Below are 22,472 nucleotides of genomic sequence, written 5' to 3' on the forward strand. Positions count from 1 at the left end.
TTTCCAGGTCATTTTTATATGTACCCGAGATTTTCTCAACTTATTCAGCAAATGTCACTGGGATACAGAGACACTGATGGTCAGGCACATTCAGTGTGATTCAGAGCTTGTCACAAGCATTTTGCACAGCTCTAGCTCTTGGGCTTTAGTGAATGGTTTTAAAGCAGTCCCTTCCCTGAAAAGCACTATGGAGGCAGATAGCATGAATTATTGCTTGTTTTCACTGTGTGGACAGTTGATCAGTGACAGATGTTTCTAATTGCATTAAGCAAGTGGAAATAATGAGAATTAGATAGCAGATTCTCCAGGAATTTACATTTAGATTGAGTTACAATTTGCTATTAAAAAGGAAAATTCAATGTAGACACATTGGTTCTTCAGCAGGAATGAGAGACAATTACTTTTAATTATTATTTGATTATTTAAAAATGAGCTGTGTTACTGTACTTAAAAATATTTGACTCCAGGGGATGATTTAATGTGGGTGCTGTGTGTCTCCAAGAAAAGACATGGAACAACGAAAATGTTTATCAGCAAACATCTCCTTTACCTCCCCATTAGGTTCATACTGCAAGGCAGATGGAAACCAGGGGCAGCCCCAGCCCAGTTTCACAATGCAAGATTTGGCTGATGTTGGGATGGTGGTGACTAGGTCGGGCTCCCCCAAACCATCTGCATCCCTGACAAATCGAATTAAGTTGCACTGATGGAAGACAAGCTGCATCCCCCCTTAGACACCACACTCCACTGGGCTTGGCAGGGATCTCAGGTTGATTATATCCATGCCATGCGTTGCGTGTAGCTGATATAAAGCCAGACGAGGCAGAGCAGAGGTGGGTGCAGAGGCTGGGGCAGGGTGAGGGTACCCGCAGGACTCCTGCACACAGCATCTGGTGCCTCCAAATGACACATCCATGACAGCTATCTCCCAGTGCATGCCAACAGGAAATGAGCTGTGGTTCCAACCGCTGGAGGTTTTCCTTTTGGGGCTCTCTCACAGCTATCTTTAATTCTATTTTATCTCCTAGATTTCAAGTTCAGCTTCAGACCCCGCAATGTGTGAGTCCCCTGTCAGCAGAGAGGGGTTTATGTGAGCGCAGAGCACCGTGTGTCTCTGTTTAGTGCACAATCCAAGCTGTAATATTTTTCTAACTAACTAGCTGGCTCAGCTTTTAATTATTTCTTCCCCCCCCCCCCCCCCCCCCCTTTTGCCTAATGAAAGCCTTATCCTGAACTCCTTGAAGCCAGAGAGTCTGTCTATCAGCTTCAGTAGGCTTTGGATCAGATTTCAAATCACTGATTCATTATTAATTACACATCTGGGACTCCCTTTTCAAAGAGTTCATTGTTAAATAAATTCACTTTTAGACATTACAGACTTCACATTCTTGTGCATTTAATAAAAGTCTGGCAAAGCAGCAAAGAGCCATAGGCCAACTTCTCTTCTGGTACTGATGGATGAATCTCTACTGAACAGCAGTGGTTTACACTACAAGGCTATAATATATCTCTTTGCTCTCATATAACCACTTTCTGTCTGAGACCAAGTCTGTGTTTGGAACTTTTGGCTTTTTATGATTTCTCCTCATTTTTTTCATAACTTTTCCTTACCAGCAAGAGTTCCTGTGTGGATTCAGCCATTGCAGGGTGAAATACCTTTGCTATCTAGTTTCTTTTCTCTTCAAAGAGATACTGGCATCTTCTTCCTAGGATAAACTGCAGTCACATCTTCAGTGCCTCCTGGGAGAGAAGACAGGCAAGCAAATGTTTTCCTGATCCCTACAGCAAGTGGAATGGAAAATGTCTTTCTAAAGATATATGGTGTTTCCTGTAGTCTTCAATAATCTGAGTCCAGCCACTGAGACATTAAGGTGACCAAGGAGCTGGTATGGAAGCTCTGTTTACACAGAGGGATAGTTATTTGGCAGGGAAATATATAGAAATAAAGATTTTCCTGTTGAAGTCCATTCAATAGGAATATGGACTACATGAGAAAGCAGGGCAGACTGCGTTGTGATTTAATGGCACAGGGTATTGCCGCTTTGCAGCTGAAGGCACCAGCAGACCGTACTGGTGTTTCCTGTGCTGCAAGAAAGGATCTATTAAGCTTCATTCAGCCCATCCTTTACTTCTAAAATGGCTACCTGGACAGTTTGGGAAGGAGGAATGGGGTAAGTCCTTTTTTCTTCTCCTGATGCCAAATCAGAGTTTAAAATGGCTGAATGTTCCCAGTTAATACCAATGTCCAAATTGTGAGAACAGATTCAGATAATAGCCACCCAGTTTCCAAAGCTTTCACTGAATCGACAACCCTTTAAGTTATTTGGAAAGGAAAATCAATAAGAAACAAAGTTCCCACCATTTAAATAATGAAGCTCTGAATGCTTATCAGAGACAGACACCCACTGAGTCCATGGTATGCTTTCAATGCAAGGTGTAGAAACCACTACACTGTTGTGGAAGAGACTATGAAGAGAGGATTATGACACTGTGACACTTGAACCCCAGAGTGGTCAAAGTTAATTCCCCACTGTAAGTCAGACATCTCTCCTGTTTTATTACAGTGAAGGACAAAACCCCAAATTCTACCCAAATTCACATCCCTCAGTTCTTCAGAAACCACATTAAATATTATTCTCTTCACCCTCATGTATGAAGTGCGACTCTTTCCACAACTGCATCCTTTCAGCATTAGAAATTATAAAGGCACTTACTCTTTCCAAGGAGCAAGTTTTGGGGTGGATCCACAGCCATCTGGTAGGACATCAGGAGGGAGAGAAAGATCTGTCACACAGGTGGTGTGACCACTGGCTGGTCAGCAGAGATGCCTTCAGTTCCCAGGCAGCCATCAAGATCTACCGCATAATTTACTGGAAGCCTCTGTGTTTCCAGAATTTTCTGCCAGTGGCATGACTGATCTCTGAGCTGGCTCAACACATGAAACTTCAGCTCTGTCACTTGAAGAGATGGGCTGGGATCAGTCTCTCCGATCTCTCTTGCCTGCAATGCTGCTTTAGGATCTGCTCCTGCCCATCTTTCACTTTGGGTTTAGTGAAAGTATGAACAGATACAGTTACTTAGTCACTTCAGTCTCACTTTGCAGTGAGGCGTCTGCTGAGATGCAGAAAGAGACTTTTTTGGATGCTGACACAGGGGTTTGACTCTTCCTTAGGAAAGAGAAAGAGCTCCAGCATTTTTTATGGACAGGCAGCTGCTATCCTATCCATGAGGGAAGTGTGGTCTCAACACCAGTCATGGGGGAGGACACAGAGATGTGTTTGGGTTGGTGGCACTGTTGGGTGAGTCCTTACTCAAGAAGAGAGTGTCAGCTGCAGTGTAGGGTTTGGGTCAAAGCCATCTTGCCTCAGGCTTTGCTGAGGAAGCTTTTGGATACTCTGAGGGACAAAGACCTGTGCTGCCCTTGGGTTAAACTGACTGATTGTGCACTGCGGTAGCATGTCTCAGACCCCATAACTGCAGCTGGCTCAGCCCGGGGCTTGCAGCTCCCTGTGCCATGCCTGTGCATGCTGTGCTTGGTCGGCTCTTGGGTCCTCTGCAGTACTTATGAACAGAAAATGACCCCAGTTCCACCCCTGGGACACCAAGCCTGTGGGTAAGTACATGACATTTTAGTTCAGAAATGAGACTATGTAAAGAAGTCAGTCCCAGTCCCAAAACAGTGGGTAAAGACCACTAGGGCCAGTTACAGACCCTGCCCTCAACCCTCATTCTGCAAAAAGGAAATAAGGCAGCCAAGGGCTCTCTGAAATGAAACCTCATGGGCAGAGAAGCAGGTATGACCATTTCTAACCACTTCCCTTTCCTCCAGCCTTAGAGGCACTCCTGTATTCAAGCACAGGAAGAGGTGAACCTGGCATCAGCATCCCTCCCTAAATCCCTTTCTCGAGCTCTAGGTCCCTATCTCAAGCTGATATACTCATCTTACTTCTCTCTTCCCACAGACATCACACCAGCCATGGGCTGTCAGAAACCAGGCTGCCTTTGTGTGCTTTCTACCCCTCCTTCTTAGAGGAATCCTCCCCAATTCTCTATAAAGTCCCCAAGCTTCTCCTTCCACGGTTCATTACATTTATGGGCTAATTCCGTTATTGCAAATTCATGGGTCATCACCCACATTTGTATGCGTTTACATCTTCCAATTGTTGTTTTAGTAGCTGTTTTAGTAGCTAACAGTTTTCCCCTGCCTGAGTTCTCTCCTAATCCCTCTCACTTATTTCTTCTTTGTTCTTTCTTTGCAAAGAAAGAGGTTTAGTCATTTAATAGCAAACACACTATCTCATCTGGTCACACATTTCACTGTCTTACTTTTAAATGAGCCTGGTTTATCACCAGCACTTCTTTTTATAAACATCAGGGGGAATAACCCTTTCTTATCCCCCCATTAATTCCTGTGGTAAGCAAGTATTATTTTGCTCTCTTTTCTTGTGAGCTGTGGCCAATTATCAGTGCTCTCCATTGCCTCCTCCTTTATTTATGGGGTTGCTCTATGACAATGGTGATCCTACAGTCAGGGAATGGAGCATGGCATCCTTATCCCCTTCTCATCCACCTTCAAGGTGCTTTCAAAGTTGTCAGGAGCAGAGCTGTTCGGAGGGGGTAGGAAGCATGTGGGCTTCAGGCAGTCCTGATGAGCACCAGAACGGTCCGCCTATTTCAGCTGCACTGAGTTTCAGCATTCCCTGTGTTTGTCCTGCAGATATCATAGGAGAAACTTAAATTCTTCCCTGTGAGGGTGCTGAGGTGCTGGCACAGAGTGCCCAGAGAAGCTGTGGCTGCCCCATCCCTGGCAGTGTTCAAGGCCAGGTTGGACACAGGGGCTTGGAGCAACCTGCTCCAGTGGAAGGTGTCCCTGTCTGTGGCAGGGGGTTGGAACTGGATGAGCTTTAAGGTCCCTTCCAACCCAAACCAGTCTGTGATTCTATGAAATACCAACATCTAGAAGTGCAGGCAGGACTTGCCTGTGCCTGGGATTTCTCCCCTGCAACTCAATCTGCTCTGTGGAATGCCCTGTCCCTGTCCTTCTGCTGACATGGGTGACTGCTGTACATGGTGACTGCCTTGATTAAAGAGGGGACCACCTGAGGGAACCCAGGCAGCTTCCTTGATGTGTCTTAAGGCTTCTTAGGGACACACACAGTCAGTTGGTTGGCTTCATGTGAAGATTCTGAACGTATAGACTCCTTAGAGAAAACTGCGTATAACACTTAACATGATGTTACAGAAAATTCTCTGCCTTGGGTTTGCCACAGCAGTCTTAGACACCCAGTTCTTACAAAACTAATAATCAAGTGGTATGGGACTAGGAGCTCAGGCTCAAGCTGGGTGCCTCCAGGAGGGACCCAAAACAAAGAAATTTGTAGGATTTTATAATCTTAAATTCTACACGTCTGATACCATGCTGTTCACATACCTTGCACATGCCTCTTGGTCCAATGGTGAGTTTTGGTCTGGGGTCTCCTCATTCATCATTGGGTTCTTTCCTTATCTTCAGGCAGGCCACAGATTCCTTCTTATCTCTCCAGTTGTTGCTCCTTGCTAATAGATGCAACTTTATCTTCCAATTTGCAATGGCCTCAATTTCATTTACATAAATAAGTACAGGTTGTAAATTTAGTTCAGCTTTCTCCACTTGTGGCCTAAGGCTTCAGCAGCTTCAGCTGCCCATGTGAAGCCACTACTCATGCAAAGCAAAATCACCCAGTCAAAAGTTACAAGAGTCCAAAAGGAATTCAATTAACTAAATTTAATTCACAACAATGAGCAGCTGAAGGTAAAGGGGGTTTCTATCCTTTTGTCGGTGACAAGATGTTGACTTTCTCCATTCCGTGTGAAATAACCATGGTTTTATCACAAGCCTAAGCCTTAATTACATTCAGCACCTTCTGCTGACTCAAGAAGCAAAGACTTCCTTGGGCTGCTCACCAAGAGAGTAGAGGACCTTCTCTCTTGCTGGACAAGGTGTGTTAGGTGTGTGGAAGGCCAGGATAGTCATGGGCTGGTCCTAGCCATCACTCTAGTGAACTTAGGGTCCACACTCACATGAAGGTTAGAGGCCAGACTATCAATGAGGGTGTAAGTGGAGTAGTGCTGATTTACTGTGCCTTGGGAGCTGGACCTTTATTTGATTTCAAGGTTAAAGCAGTTTGCTCAGCATTTGAGCTTTGCCACTGGGCATTAAGCAAAGTAACCAACATCTGGCAAGTGAGACTCAGCTTCTCTCTCCTGACCTTCCCAAGGGAAGAATTGTCCGTCTGATGTGTAGTATTTTCATAGTGTGCTTTATGTTTGAACGTTTTAATCCAGAAGCTTCAAATTGTTGTGGAATGTTCTTAATATAGCAACTGTATGTGTGCAGATAATTAAATTGATGAGAGCATCCAGGAGGACCAATATGCTTCAACTCCAAGCTCTTTAGGGAAGGGAGTATCTAATATTGCTGTATGTTTGGAGAAGCTGTCAGTGGAGTCAGCTCTCCTGACTGCATCCCTAGGTATAAGTACGGATAAAGAAAATGAATGCATAAAAGCCTGTGCACCTATTATGTTTCTGAAGGCATTCTCGTTCCCCAGTTTCAGCACATGGGGATGTAGATCTCATTAAGATTAGTTAGTTTCTCTGCACTCACAAATGGTGTGTAGGATAAAACAGGAAGATCCTATTTGATGCAGCAGACCTAGCACTGTTATTGATTTTATTTATTTTTATTGACATCAGACTTGCTAAAATCTGGACTAGCTTCTCACAGTTCATAAGATGGTCATGTAGGTTTTGCATGGAGGTTTTCTTAATCAATGATTTTAATGTGTTTAGCAAATGTACCACAAAAATAAGCATTCACTTCACTTAAATATTTTCAGCAATGAAGAAGTGACCAAGTCAGTATGGAAATAAACATCCCCACTCAGGACTGATGTTTAAAAAGCAAACACAGTGTAAGAATGCAGCTAAGCTAGCGTGTCATGCGAATTTTTTTTTCCTTTTCCACATCAGCAACAGGAGATCAAGAGCATTTCCAAGCACCAATTTCTGTAGACTGGATAGAGATGGAGATTTCTACAGCTGATTTGAAACTGGATGAACTAGAGCGCTTCGGAGGTTTACAGTTGAAAAGATAAATGGATTGTGTGAGCTGTCCAATTTCATTATGTGCCCCAGCCAAACTCTTTCTTTAATGTTTGATAGAATTATGATCAAATATTTCAAGATAAAAATGCTGACCTCTGTAGGAATTGTTGTTGACCTTGTCAAGGTAGCTTTAATGCTTAAAAAGAATACCAACAAGCTCTCAGTGATAGAAAACTTCAACAGATGCTACCAAATCAAAATATATAGAGAGAAAGCAGCTGGTTATTCACACTGGCCTAGCTCTTTCTTATCAAACCATGCTGTCAGCTGAGTGTGAAATGGATTCCTGCCACAAAAAGTTGGCTTTGGAGCTTGCTTCATGTTCAAGGTTTGATTTGCCACATGTGATACAGTCAGATGGTTTGAAATACAATTGACTTTCTCGCAGCAGTTGACTACCCTTTTTCAAGATTATACAGGTCTGCAGAAGCTGAAAGGCACATGAAAACCCAAAATACTTTAAGCCAAACATTTACAATAGAGATTATCTGCATAAATTTGCCATGTTGGAAGCACTTTCTTAAGCTAAGCCATATAACTTTCAACCCAGCATGCTGCAAAGAAGACTGTATCTGAGACTTTTTCTCTTTGCATTAAGACAAGGGTTTGAACCAAAGCCCTGTACAAAAACTTCTTAACTCCACAGCATGTGCAATTTGCATCTTGAGCTGCTTCAGTCTGTATTAATTTAGCACCAGTCTCCGGTTGGAGAGCTCCATCTAATCTGGTCTCTGTCTCTGTCACTGCTGCATTTTACGTGCAAAGGAAGGTGAAAAAACCTCTGCAGACTCCAGTTGTGTGATAAAAGAATGAGATACGAGTCTCGCTAATATCTTTGCTTGCTTAAATTGATTACAGATAGTGGTAATGAAATTGAGAATTCACCCAATGTCTCTGTTAGGATCTCTGTTGCAGGACCAACTTCCTAAATATTTTTGTATGGCAAAATGAGATTTTTTTACTCTTTGCAAGGACAAGGGAAAGAAGAAGAGTTGCCTGGTTACACAGGCTCCTTCCAGGCCACTCGAAGATATCAGGATGAAGCAGCATGCTAAAAGAACAGCTATACAGAGCAAAAAACTGGTAAACCCAGTAACAAAGTCAGCTGTGTTATGCCAAAGTAACTCAGAAGATCATCATATCCCTGCTTCACAGCAAGTCTAGAGCAGCATTCCTTCCCCTCACCTAAAACAAATCAGACAAAAGAGACAACAGATTGAGTTTCTCTTGTATTTGGGGAGTCCACGACTAGGGGCTGAACCCAAACTAGAACATAGGTCTGATGCTTGGCCAGGTTGCAGTGTCCTTCACCATGGGACCAAACCTAGGGGAGGGGACAAAGACTTGTGCTGTGGCTGTTGAATTAAGACATCATTGTGTGGGGCTGGCTGGCCACAGCTGCAGCTAGATGGCAGGCAGAAAAGATGGCACATACCATGCACATCTCAGCTGTGTCTTGCAATCTGTGCAAAATGTTACTACAAAACCTGCTACCACATGGGTTATTTCTTCTGGTTTAGCAATATATGAAATCTGTGTTTGTTTCATAGAATCCCAGACTGGTTTGGGTTGGAAGGGACCTTAAAGCTCATCCAGTTCCAACCCCTGCCACAGGCAGGGACACCTTCCACTAGAGCAGGTTGCTCCAAGCCCCTGTGTCAAACCTGGCCTTGAATGCTGCCAAGGACAGGGCAGCCACAGCTTCTCTGGGCACCCTGTGCCAGCTCCTCACTACCCTCATAGTAAAGAACTACCTAAAAACCTAATCTAAATCTCTCTTCCTTCAGTTTAAAGCTATTCACCCTTGTCCTATCATTACATTTCCTTGCAGAAAGTCCCCCTCCAGCTTTCTTGTAGGCCCCTTCAGATACAAATCAGGTTTAACTGATTTGACTGTTGACAGCCAATTTGGGTCCATGCTTTCTCTGCCTTGGTTCATAGGGGAGGAGAATCAACGGCTCAGTGCTAACTGAAGAAACAAGTCAGTATTTGCTCAAGGGCTCATAGACTGCTGTGACTACCTGTCTAAACCCTTCTCCTGGAATAAGGTGTACAGATTCAAAATGACATTTGGAAGTAGTTCTTGTCCCAGGCTACCCCCCAGATGGTGCTCAGGCATTGTCTGGGTGAACATTAGCTCCCACAGGCTAGCCCATTTTGCAAGTGGTGCTGCAGTCTGAAGACCACTCAAGTCTATGGCATGGCCCTCTTCAGGTTGCTAGTACTGGTAAAGCCAGTGCTTCTAAACCATGAGATCCAAGCATGAAATATGCCCAGTCCCAGTTATCTAGAGACTAGGTGAATTTGGAGATGCTTAAGTGACTGTGACCTTGAGAACACTGTTTTGCTTTGAAGCACAGATGCTTATGACATAAGTCTTCTGCTTATCTGAAACTTAGGCTCTTCAACTAAGGCAAAGTCCTCCTGCATGTGAGTATATTCCTTCTGCTCTGCTGATCTATTGTGCATATTCTTCTCATTTATGCCTTTTTTGTACTAGCCTTTCTGAGTCTGCAGCTCATACCTTTGCCTTAAATTCCCTGAAAGCCGAAAGAAAATCTCAGCCAAAACTGTCAAATTTGGGATGTATTTTTATTAATCTGCATCCATCCATGGAATGCAGCTCCTGAGAATACTATAAAACCTCCCGTGGAGTTCAGAGTAGTCTCCTGAAAACACAGTGTTTGCTAGAGTAAGCACAGAGCAAAGTAAGCAGCCAGCCAGGACTGTCTTCAGGATCGTCTTGTAAAGGACAAAAGAGATTTGATGTTGTATTAGGTTTTGGGAGAAGCCCAAAGAAAGATGATATAGGAAGAATCTGCTTCCTCCAACCACCCAAAAACAAACCTAGGAAGTTTAAATAAAGAGTAATAAAAGTTGTGTGCACAAATTGACCCAGGGCAACTTTTTAACTTGCTTCAGTGATGTTTTCATGGCTGATTAGATGAGCCAGCAGTGACCTTGGCACTGCTACAGAAGCAATTTTTACATCAGTCAGCATAAGGAATTCCACACTTCCCATCAAATCCCTCCTAAGAAGATGCCTGCTTGCCCTTGCGGTCTTGGTTTGCTTCTGCAGTTGGACACATCTTCTCACTTGGTTCATGCTCCTGGCCACTACTCAGTTGGAACTGACTCAAGGGTGCCTGCATAGGGGGTTACCCTCCACCATCTCCTTTGCTGCCCAGAGACATTATCCAATGGGAACATCAGGATTTTGACCATTTGCGTTTGATTCTCAGGCCTCTGGAAATCCTGGGCAAAAAAAGCTGCTTGTGCAGGCACACAACAGTGCTCTGGCATATGGGAGATACACTGGGAGACAGTGGACTTGACACAGGTGCTCCATGAAGGTGATGTGCATCTAACCAGCACATCCAGACTGCACAGCACAGAGATGCAGACTCATGGGGGATCCCAGGGAGAAATACCTTACAGTGTGCTGCTCCTGCTGGCACCCCAAGTAGCCAGGGCAGACCAGTACATCAGTCTAAATGCCAGGCACGGTACCCTCTTCCCAACCCTGCAGAAGACAGTGATGTGGATCCACACAGGATGTAGTGCCCTGAGCAGCCACCAAATCTCCTTGTGCTTCAGGTCTATGGATTTAAAAACACATGTACACAAAGCAAGGGCCAGCCACAGAACTCAGCTCATCCTTCTTCCATCCTCAGTGCATCAGCTGGGTCTGTGTGCTGTATGTGGAGACTAGCTCCTCCCAGCTGAGACAGAGAAGGGATGGAGCAAGCAGATGGAGAAAGGAGGAAAGAGGGAAGCTTGGGAAGCACTGAGGCTTTTGTCATGCAGAAAGCTCAAATCATGGAGCAGTGAAAAGGGGCAGATTTCCCATTCCAGCGCCAGTAGTATCTGGCTGCTCCCTTTGGATGTAGTCACCTGAAAATTCTGTTGGAGTTGCAGGACAATACAGAAGACATCAGAGAGGATTGGGGTCACTGGGCATCGATGCAGACCCCATCTAAACAGGGGAAGCATGCAGCTGCCTCTGCATCAGGCAAGAAGGGGAGGAGGGATGTTACAGACCCAAAAAAGTCTTTTTTCCTCCCACCAACTGTTTCTCATTTTGGCTTTGACATGAATCTGCCATGCAGATGTGGCTGGCTCCTGCTCTCTGCTTTCTCCGAGTACAAAAATATTTAAGCAGATTCACATTGCTAATATGTAGGGGAATTAGAGAGTGTCGGCAATGGCTTCTGACTTAAGATGCAGTGTCAGGTATAAGCTGAACACAGAGATGCAGCTATCTCTGAATATTTCTAAGGCAACTTGTCAGCGGGGTGTTTCTAATCCTTTCACCAAACAGACTTCTCAAACTTGGGAGGTTTTTGTGTCTTTGTCTCTCTAACCCTAATAAATCTTAATTCCCACAACCTGTGGGTGTTGACTTCCCAAGAAGAACGTCCATGGCGCTCTGTCACCTTCCTGAGGAGACTGCTGGAGGCAAGTTCTCTCATTTTCCTGTGTAAATGAAGGAAGGAGACTTTTAGAGCCAACCACTGGCTCTAGGAGAGAAGTTCTGTGCGTGCCAATATGAGCAGCGCTCCCACTGCCAGTCCCAGCACTGACGGGTTCTGCTGTTTCGTGATAAAAACTAAGGCTTTCCTTCCTCACACATTATGATTTCAGGGAATAATGTTCCACCCAGTGACATCCCAGCCTGCTTTAATTATGTGCACTCCATATATTGACACAGTAATGTGGCATGGTGGATCTGAGGAATGGTGGATCTATCCTGTAAGGGGAGTTGCAATCTCTAGACCCCACATCTTCAGCCTGAGCGGTTTGGGACAATGTTATTGTGTTGTATTTGGATGAGACAACAGCTGGAAGGGTCATTAGAGGTAACAGTTGGACTTGATCTTAAAGATCTGTTCCAATCTCATTGATTCTATGACTCTATTGCTGTGGTGCAACTGGATTTTTCTTTTCTCCAAAGTGCTTACAAAGGGTTAAACAACAGGATGGCAGAGCTGTTGGCAGAGCCAATTTGACAAGAAGAGAAGTGCAAGTGAGTGACAGTTCAATGGTCCCTGGATGAGAGATTTCCATGTTTCAGGCATGAGGAAGCAGGGGTGGGAGGGAGTTACAGTCAGTAACTATCATGGGGTAATGTACTGTCTAATGCATATGGGTGTAAGTGTGTGCTGGCCTCCAGCTGCTGGCCACTGGATAACCAGTGCCTGGAGGAACAGAGTGGGAACACAAAGAGTCTGTATGGGCATCTCTGTGGCTGATTTTAGCAGATGATCTAATTCAGCTGGGGGGACCTGGAGTTTGCTTCATTAGCAAATGATAACAGTAGTTGGAGGGGAAGAATTGTGTGCAAATCACTGGTTTGCACTTTTATTTCCTCCTGATTACACTGCTCAAGGCTAGAGATGGGTGAGAGGAAGAAGCATTGTTCTCTGAAGTACAATGCTGAGCACTGGGCAGGAATTACTCTCTATTCATGCAAACAGTTCCTTTTTCTACCTCACCTTTCCTGCTGATGGACTGGCCGAACTGCACACATCCCACATCTTATATTTCAACTCAAGCCACCAGAGTGATGGTTTTCAAGCATCCAAGTTTTGAATGCATAGCAAAATTGGACCAAGTCAGTAAGACTTGAGAGTCTGTTTTGAACTGGACACGCTTCATGGTCTGCAGAATCCAAGCCTGCTTGGGAACTCACCGGACAGCATCTGCTGTGTCTGTGCTCATAAATAAACCAGTTCAGGGCTCCCTGGCTGGGCTGGAAGCCACATGGCACAGCCTGGCTTGTGTTCCTAGGGGTTAACTTCCTCTCCCCTCAAACCAGGCTACCATCCTTGGGACTGTGTCTGATCTGGGCTATGCCCTGCTGGCTTCGGCTTGAGGGTACCAATCCTGCACCAGCACATGCTTACAGTTAAATTAAACTGAAAGAAGGGAGATTTAGATTAGATCTTAGGAAGAAATTCTTCCCTGTAAGGGTGCTGAGGCACTGACACAGGGTGCCCAGAGAAGCTGTGGCTGCCCCATCCCTGGCAGTGTTCAAGGCCAGATTGGACACAGGGGCTTGGAGCAACCTGCTCTGTTGGAAGGTGTCTCTCCCTCTGGCATGAGCTTTAAGGTCCCTTCCAACCTAAACCAGTATGTGATTCTATGAAATACCAGTGATTTGAGTCCTGGAGCCTGACTACAGCAGGGTTATAGCACAAAATCAGTGCAGGCTGAGCACCAGTACTGCAAACAGTCTTTAGTATTGTAGCACTTGGCATAGCAGTGTCTCATCTCTGTCATTTCATGATACATCTCACTGTAAGTCCCTCCAGCAAGGAGACAGTAGATGGCAGCAGTCTTTTTAATCTAATGAAAAAAAGACGTTTCTAAGTGTGAGCTGGTTACCTGGTTCCCACAGTTCAGCACATCTCTGTGCTGGATGGATTCGGGTGGTGCAGATCTGTCCATATGCTGAAACTATGCATTTCCCAGAAACCTTCTGCCATGGAGAATTAGGGAAAAGCTATGAAATGGGGGAGGGGGAATGGGTAGGCTTCTTTGACAGTTAATAAAACAATAAAATATACTTTGTGTGTGCCTGTGTTTCTAGGGACATGCCAGCAGCTGCTAATACTATGTCACCTGGTTTTTATTCATAGCACTGCTGGACTGTGGATAGATAATCTCTCTCCATAACTCACTCATTTCTAAGTTTAATGGGAAGCTGTCACTGAGAAACATGCTTCTGTGCCAAAAGTGGGCAGCCTGTCTTTCCACTGGGGAAATATGTGACTCCAGACTTCCTCAGGCTGCTCAAATCCCAGTAACATTGTCTTTTAATTAGATTGAATATTTAATAGTGGAATGCTTGTGTTTCTGCTCAATTTTCCACAATGACTGGTAGATGATCTTCTGAAGCTATGCAGAAAGCCTTGCACTCCTCTGATTTTGCTGATTGAGATCTGAAGGTGTTTACTCTCCAGGAACTAAACCAGCTGAGGTGCCCATGGCTCACTGAAGTGAGTTCCCAGTTGACCCCGTGGTGGCACTTGGGCTACCTGGTTTGTAGCCCCCAAGTAGCCCTTCATTGGATGGCAGCACTGCCCTTTCATGACTCGAGTCAGGTTGGGTATTTACAGTGCTGATCCTCAGCTGAACCATTCACCATGCCCTCCTAGAGAGAAATACCTACTTGCAATACTGCATTTGGGGTGGGTTTAGGATGACGTTAGTTGCCTCTAGAAGTTTATGATAGAACCATAGAATGGTTTGAGTTGGTAGGGACTTTTAAAGCTCATATAGTCCAACTCCCCTGCATTGAACAGGGACATAGAATAGAATCATAGAATAGTTAGGGTTGGAAAGGACCTCAAGATCATCAAGTTCCAACTCCACTGCCATGGGCAGGGACACCTCACACTAAACCACATCACCCAAGGCTTCTTCCAACCTGGTCTTGAACACTGCCAGGGATGGAGCATTCACAGCCTCCCTGGGCAACCCATTCCAGTGCTTCACCACCCTAACAGGAAAGAATTTCCTCATTATATTCAATCTAAACTTCCCCTGTTTAAGTTTTAACCTGTTACCCCTTGTCCTATCACTACAGTCCCTAATGAAGAGTCCATCCCCCGCATCCCTATAGGCCCCCTTCAGATACTGGAAGGCTGCTAAGAGGTCTTCAGGCAGCCTTCTCTTCTCCAGGCTGAACAGCCCCAACTTCCTCAGCCTATCTTCATACAGGAGGTGCTCCAGTCCCCTGATCATCCTCGTGGCCTCCTCTGGACTTGTTCCAACAGTTCCATGTCTTTTTTATGTTGAGGACACCAGAACTGCACACAATACTCCAGGTGAGGTCTCACAAGAGCAGAGTAGAGGGGCAGGATCACCTCCTTCAACGTGCTGGTCACGCTCCTTTTGATGCAGCCCAGGATACGGTTGGCTTTCTGGGCTGCGAGCGCACACTGAGGCCGGCCCATGTTTATTTTCTCATCAACCAACATCCCCAAGTCCTTCTCTGCAGGGCTGCTCTGAATCTCTTCTCTGCCCAACCTGTAGCTGTGCCTGGGATTGCTCCCACCCAGGTGCAGGACCTTGCACTTGGCATGGTTAAACTTCATGAGGTTGGCATCAGCCCACCTCACAAGTGTGTCAGGGTCCCTCTGGATGCCACACACCACACAGCTTGGTGTCATCAGCAAACTTGCTGAGGGCGCACTCAATCCCACTGTCCATGTCAGCGACGAAGATGTTGAATAAGACCGGTCCCAACACCGATCCCTGAGGGACACCACTTGTTACTGGTCTCCAGCTGGACATTGAGCCAATGACCACAACTCTTTGAGTGCAGCCATCCAGCCGGTTCTTTATCCACCGAGTGCTCCATCCATCAAATTGATGTCTCTCCAATTTAGAGACAAGGATGTCATGTGGGACAGTGTCAAACGCTTTACACAAGTCCAGGTAGATGACATCAACTGCTCTACCCCATCCATCAGTTCTGCAGCCCCATCAAAGAAGGCTACCAAATTGGTCAGGCAGGATTTCCCCTTAGTGAAGACATGCTGGCTGTCACCAAGCACCTTGTTGTTTTCATGTTCCTTAGCATGCCATCCAGGAGAATCTGCTCCAAGATTTTGTCAGGCACAGAGGTGAGAGTGACTGGTCTGTAACTCCCCGGGTCATCCATTTTCCCCTTCTTGAAAATGGGGGTTATATTTCCCTTTTTCCAGTCATCAGGAACTTCACCTGACTGCCATGATTTCTCAAATATGATGGACAGCAGCTTAGCAACTTCATTCACCCGCTCCTTCAGGACCCGCGGATGGATCTCATCAGGTCCCATGGACTTGTGCACGTTCAGATATTTAAGATGGTCTGGAATCAGATCCTCTCCTACAGTGGGCCCAAGGTCTTCATTCTCACAGTCCCTGCGTCTGCCTTCCAAGACTTGGGATGGTGTGGTCAGAGCCTTTGCCAGTGAAGACTGAGGCAAAGAAGTCATTCAGAACCTCAGCCTTCTCCAAATCCTGTGTAGCTTCCTGAAGTGGCCTATGTTCTCCCTAGTCTGTTTTTTATTTGCTATGTACCTGTAGAATCCCTTCCTGTTATCCATAACAGCCCTAGCCAAGTTTAATTCTAATTGGGCCTTAGCTTTCCTAACCTGGTCCCTAGCTTCCCGGACAACATCCCTGTACTCTTCCCAGACCGCCTGTCCTTGCTTCCATTTTTTATAAGCCTCTTTTTGCATTTGAATTTTCCTCAGCAGCTCCTTATCCATCAATCTTCAATTCAGCTAGGTTGCTCAGAGTCCTGTCCAGCCTGGCCTTGAATGCTTCCACCAGTGAGGCATCTACCACCTCTCAAGAAAACCTGTTCCAGTGTTTCATGACTTTCATCATACGTGATTTCTTTCTTATATCTATTTTGAACATTAACTCCTGTCCTATTGCTACAGGCCCTATTAAAACGTCTGTCCTCATCTGTCTTATAAGCCCCTTTTAGGTACTAAAAGGCTGTAATAAGGTCTCCCCAGAGCCTTCTCTTCCCCGGGCTGAACAACCACAGTTCTCTCAGTCTTTCCTCTTAGCAGTGGTGCTCCAGCCTCTGATCATTTTATGGCCTCGTCTAGACCCACCCCAAAAGTCCACGTCTGTCTTGTACTGGGATCCCCAGAGCCGGACACAGGACTCCAGGTTGCATGATAAGAGAGCAGAGTAGAGTGAAAGAGTCACCTCCCTCGACCTGCTGGCCACTCTTCTTGTGATGCAGCCCCAGATTCCACTGGCCTTTAGAACTGGGAGGGCGCATTGCCAGCTCTTGTCCAGCTTATCATCCACCAGCACCCCCAAGTTCTTCTCCATAAGGCTGGTCTCAATCCCTTCACCCTCCCAGCCTGTATTGACACCACGGGTTGTCCCAGTCTAGCTGCAGGACCTTGCACTTGGCCTTGTTGAACCTCATGATGTTCACATGGCATCAGTTCTCAAGCTTGTCCAGATCCATCTTAATGGTATCCCATCCCTCAGGTGTGCCAACCACACCACACAGCTTGGAGTCCAGCTTTCTCCAGAGTACAAGAGATTCTTCTCCTCAGAATCCCTCTTCCTCCTGCTCCCATCCTATGGCAAATACATGATATAACATATCAGTATGATCATTAAACTTGTGTGACAATGACCATGGCTGGTGTTAGGAGACATCAAAATGGGGTTTGCATGTACCTTGTGTAGCAGCAGCTTGCTCTGCATCACCTGCATCTCACCTTCTCCTTTTCCTCTCTGTAGTACTGGGGAGGTCTCCCATGAGCAGATCCCAGCCTGCTCCCCCCGTGGGTCTATGTTAGAGGGCTCATGCATCTGAGAGCTCATCCGATAAATACATGGAAGATCTGTGATACTCAGAGGGTGTTGACGTTGAATCGGTATCACTCCTCCCTCATGCAGCCTTCATCTCCTCTTCCCTACTTGCTGTTAGTGTTTGCTGTGCTCTGGCATTATTCAGGGAAGTTGCCTTCATATATAATTAGGAACAGACACCCATATAGGGTGCACCCATTTGGAGTGTCTCTGAAGAGATGAGCACAGCACAAGGAATAGAGACTCATCCCCTGTGGTTAATCTGTCGGTGCTGAATGCTCCTTAAAATAGAGCCAAGGAGATAAAGACAGAGCTTGGGCACTGCATGCACTCAAGTTTTCTTGGTGTGGCTCTCTCTAGCACAGCCTGTGACTGTAGCTAGGGTATGGGGTTCTTTGAGCAATGGGGGAATGCAGGAAGACAGCACTGGGAGTATCATCCAGCTGTGATCCCATACGTGCCTTCTTGCACTGCCTTTGGTGCCTTTTCATAAGTTTTCCTGGTGTGAGTTCAAGTCAGGTCCACTAGTGATTATCAGCTCTTTCCCTGCCACATCCCAGCACCACTAATAAAGCTCTTCCTTTCCTCTAAGTCATTATTTGAACAAACTCAAGTTGTTTAGGAGAGGAGGGAGAGGATGAATTCACTGCTTCAAGTCTGCAGGAGCTGGGGCTGCAGAAGAGCCCTGACCATGTGCTTGCTATGGTCTTCACTTCTGAGGCAGAAGTACTTTGCATTGTGTAGCATTTCAAACAAGCCTCTCAAACATGGCCCAGGGCACAGTGAAGGGTGTCCGGGTCATTCTGACAATAAGGAAGTAGCCCTAATAAGTCCATATCTGCTCTTCTGCCTCTCCAAGAGGCAAAGGAGAAATCTTAGAGTGTCCCCAAGTCAGGTTTGACTTCACAGAAGAGCTGTATGCTTCACAGATGACCAGGAATCCACTGGATGATGTACTGATTTCATCATGGCTGGCAGGTGGATCCGCTGACCCACTATTGAGGAATGACATTTTTATGGAAAGTGTAATGTTTGCAAGTCCAAAGAGGGGTCTCAGCAGCTGCCCAGACAGCACTCAGTGCACCACAGTTCAGCTCTGAAGCACTGAGGACACAGTTCAGTTTCTGGTTTGAACGACACTTGTTATTCCTGATTATCCCTGTGGCTGTGGAATTCACAGCTATCTTGCTGACCACTTATATTGGATGTAGAAGGTTCCTGGGCCCACTTTCTATTGATTTCCCTGCTCTCAGAGAGCAGACCCCATCTTCTTCAATGTGTCTGTGGTGGAAGTTTTATTAATGCAAAATGAATATCCCTCTGGAAAAGGAAGTCCAGGAATTAATAATGAATTAAAACAACTTGCCACAGGCATTGCTAATGAGCTCTTTGTCTGCGTGGCTCACATGAAAGGAGGTCATTGCTCAGCCATTCCCATCCCAAACAGCAAGCAGATTAACTGTTAACAGCGAGCACACAGGTCTCCCCTGAGACAAGGAGGACTGGCTGCAGCTCAGTTTGTGCCTGGCAGGGTTTTCCTGCCCTCATCCCTGCTCTGCGGGCCTGTTTTGAGGAGTCTTCGCTACCTGGAGAAGACACCTTCTTCCTCTCCCTTCTGAGACTCAGGTTGCCCATCTGTGTTGTGAGGACACAGGAAATGAAAGGACAGTGACCTTGCAGAGCTTAAGAGAAGAGCAGAAAGTAATCTTGGAGGGGACTAGTGGGGCCTAACTTCACTGCTGGTGGGCTCTGGTCCAGTAACTACCCTGGCACTACTCCAGTGCTGTATTGTTCTTTTCCCTTATCTTGCAAGGCAAAGAGTTATCCTGCCTTATCTGCTGCTTTGGAGGAAGCACCATGGGAGGACCAGTGGGGAAATGCAGTGGAGATCGTGCCCCTGCCAAGCCCCATGGGCAGGAACAGGTTGTGCTGGAAGAGGAGCAGCCACCACTGGCCAGTGGAGAAGGGAAAGCCATCACCATGCTGAACATCAGCAACCAGGTTTCACTCAGCAGAAATAAGAAAGAAGTGAGGAAATTGGCTGAATCATAGAATCATAGAACCATAGAATGGTTTGGGTTGGAAAGAACATTAAGATCACTCAAGTTCCAACCCCTCTGCCATGGGCAGGGCCACCTCACCCTAGACCATGTCACCTAAGGCTCTGTCCAACCTGGCCTTGAACACTGCTGGGGATAGAGCATTCACAAACAAGGCTGGCTGATGGCTCGCTTCCTTGCTTGGCAGCACCATTTCTCATTTCTCAAGTAACTGAGTCACCCCAGGGCACCCCATGGGTGAAGAGCAATGTCTTTGGAGTCTCCAAAGAGACTGGTGTAGCTGGTGTGGTCTTTGCTTGGGTCCCTGGAGGGACTCAAGGAGACCAAGGACATGACCGTGGCCCCATGCCTGGTCTACTCAGCTCCAAGCACACTACATGAGCTATTTCAGAAGCCCTTGAAAGGCACTGCAGCAGGCAGTATAGACATAGCAGAGACACCAATGGTTGTGCCTGAGAAGTCTGATTAGGGAATTAAAATGAAGCTAGTTGCATCCCACCTATTTGTTATCCACCAAGCTGTTCCTCCTACACAGCAACTTATTTCCTCCTTGGAGGCTGCTTTAAGATAGGGCTGCATTTAGGCACAGCTATTGCTTCTTTCTCTCCTGGTGTGACCTAGAAACCATCCTTGCATTGGGTACATAAAGAAGCAGTCTGGATAGTGCTGGCAATTGAACTAGGACATTGTTGGGATCTCTGACCCCAGGTGTGCCAGTGCTGCTGGGGCATCATGGTCTGCATCTACCTGGATCTTTTGTACTCCTGTTTCCTACCAGTGACGGTCAGGACAAGAGATTTGTGGCCAAGACTTCAGTAGTCAAGAAGGAAACACAGGGACTCAGCAGAGCTGATGGAAATTCATAGAGGAAGGAGGAAACATTAGACTTAAAGTCAAATAAGATTTTGCAGAAAAGGTAGTAATGCACTGTCTCCATATGGAGTGAATAGTTTCCCTGAGCTTGTAAGAGTTTTCACTCTCTTACAAACAGTATTTTGTGTGTTACTTTCCTCCTTTCCAAGTGCCTAAATTTGAGGATATAACCTTATGTCTTAATGACAAGCAATACTGAATGGGAAACTATTTTGTTCTGTCATTTACTTCTCATTTGGTCCTGTCACATCCTATCTTTTGGCACTATGTATTTTCTTAGTGTTATGAGCATGTATCTGCACTGCATGTGTGAGAGTGGGTGTCTGAAATGTGTTTGCAGAGGTCCTTGATAAAAAGCTTTAACAACTAAAATTATCAGAGAGGCATGAAGGAGCTGGTCATGGTAGGCCTGAGCACTGGCAGGCGGTAGCTCATCTGTCTGCAGAAACATTAAGCAGGTTTTTAGTATTTCCTAGGAGGGAAACTACTGCTCATTTTGAGGAGTTAATGTTGCTTGTAGCTTCAGGTTGAACACCAGCAGGAACATAAAAGCAATAACAGTGGGGTACCTTCAAAGATAGTGTTTCCCACCAGAAGCACAGCACAGTTCTATCTGAGTTCTCCTCATTAATCACTTCCTTTCATTCTTGTTTTCCAGCCAAAGCTTTTGGCCAAGGAGTTGCTTGATTTGGTGGCATCTCATTTCAACCTGAAGGAGAAGGAGTACTTTGGAATTGCATTCACAGATGAAACGTAAGTGCAAGAAACTAAAGACCCAATTATGGGATCATTAGGAAAATATGGATCATGGAAAATCTTGGTGTTTTTGTCCTACGCAAAATGACCAGTGTAGATCTGCATCCTAAACCAAGGTCTAGGGAGTCTGTCCTGTACCACCTCTTCTTCAGAAGGCTGGAAGCCTCTCATAGCAAGTTAAGCATGGCCGGAGGTGTACAGAGACGGTACCAATCCCTTCCTAATCCAGTGTTCAAAGAGCTGGTGTCATGTGGCATTGATGAAATGTTAGCTTAAGCTCTCATGGGCTTAAGATCCACTCACTATACAAAATCATTACCAGCCCGGCAGAACTGTTCAATTAAAGTGTTAGTTTATTCACTGAAGCAGCCTTAAAAGTAATGCTAGATTATTTCAAGGGAAGAACAAAACCCAGAACCAACCTCATAGAATTGCTCTGTTATTTCTGATGTTTTAGATCTCGGATTAAAGTTTCTTTTAAAAGGGAAAGAAGAAAGTGTGGGAAAGGAAGGGATTGCCAAATTGATGCAAATGACAAGCATTTTTAAACATAAAATATCCATGTGGGAAGGATCTGACCTTACCAGGAATCCCACAACAGCCTTATTGCTGAGCTGAACTCAAGGATGGGACCCTGACACTGCAGTCACCCCAGGCAATGTTGGTTGTTCACCTTGTGCCCCAGCTCCCAGAGTTCTAGTGTTATCATAAAACTTGAGGTTTTGTATTGAGGCAGGCCATTTCTATCCCCTCTTTAAAAGGCAAGTATAAAATTAGCGCTGAAGAAACACTGAAAGGCTGCCAAATGCCATGATTAGTCCTAGACTGTGACCTCTCAGTGCTTTTTTTCCAGCTGCCTGGTTTTTCTCTGTAGTTAGACTATCCTGGGCATACGGACTATGTCTTGTTTGCGTACCCACCGTGCTTCACCTTGGTTTGCAATAAGGTGTTTTTGATATATTAATCAGAAAGAGGCTTCCTGCACCTACATTGCTTTAAAAAAAAAACAAGATTTAAAAGCCAATGCTGTGTTCCCAGAACAGCTGAGTCATCAATATTGCTGTCATGAGCCTGCTCCATTCTCCCACTGGAATAATGATCCAGGCAATCAGAGGCTGTTGGATAACTGCACAAACATATCCACATTCATCTCATCAGTGATTGCCCCTCAAAGCCAGCTCCTTTGGCAAGCACCTGACTTGGGCAGCTAAGGGCATTTCAGGACACAGCTGCCAGGATGCAGAAGCTCTTGCCATCGGGCACCAGCAGAAGCAGGACCCAAAACAGAGGAGATCCC

The 22,472-nt window shown here is 45.7% G+C and overlaps 1 protein-coding gene across 5 annotated transcripts in view; it reads left to right on the plus strand.

The window, feature by feature from the left end:
* Positions 1 to 22,472, plus strand: part of FRMD4A (FERM domain containing 4A) — a 380,270-nt gene that overhangs the window by 257,785 nt on the left and 100,013 nt on the right. For all 5 annotated transcript variants that reach the window (XM_057422479.1, XM_057422480.1, XM_057422478.1 and 2 more), the window contains one exon: positions 21,078 to 21,172. In XM_057422479.1, the coding sequence (XP_057278462.1) occupies positions 21,078 to 21,172 (95 nt within the window). The remainder of the gene's footprint in view (positions 1 to 21,077; positions 21,173 to 22,472) is intronic.

Source organism: Pezoporus wallicus, unplaced genomic scaffold, assembly GCF_028554395.1.
Source record: "Pezoporus wallicus isolate ANWC-B61680 ecotype Strahan unplaced genomic scaffold, APGP_CSIRO_Pwel_v1 contig_3058, whole genome shotgun sequence".
In the NCBI taxonomy this organism is placed as follows: Eukaryota; Metazoa; Chordata; class Aves; order Psittaciformes; family Psittacidae; genus Pezoporus; species Pezoporus wallicus.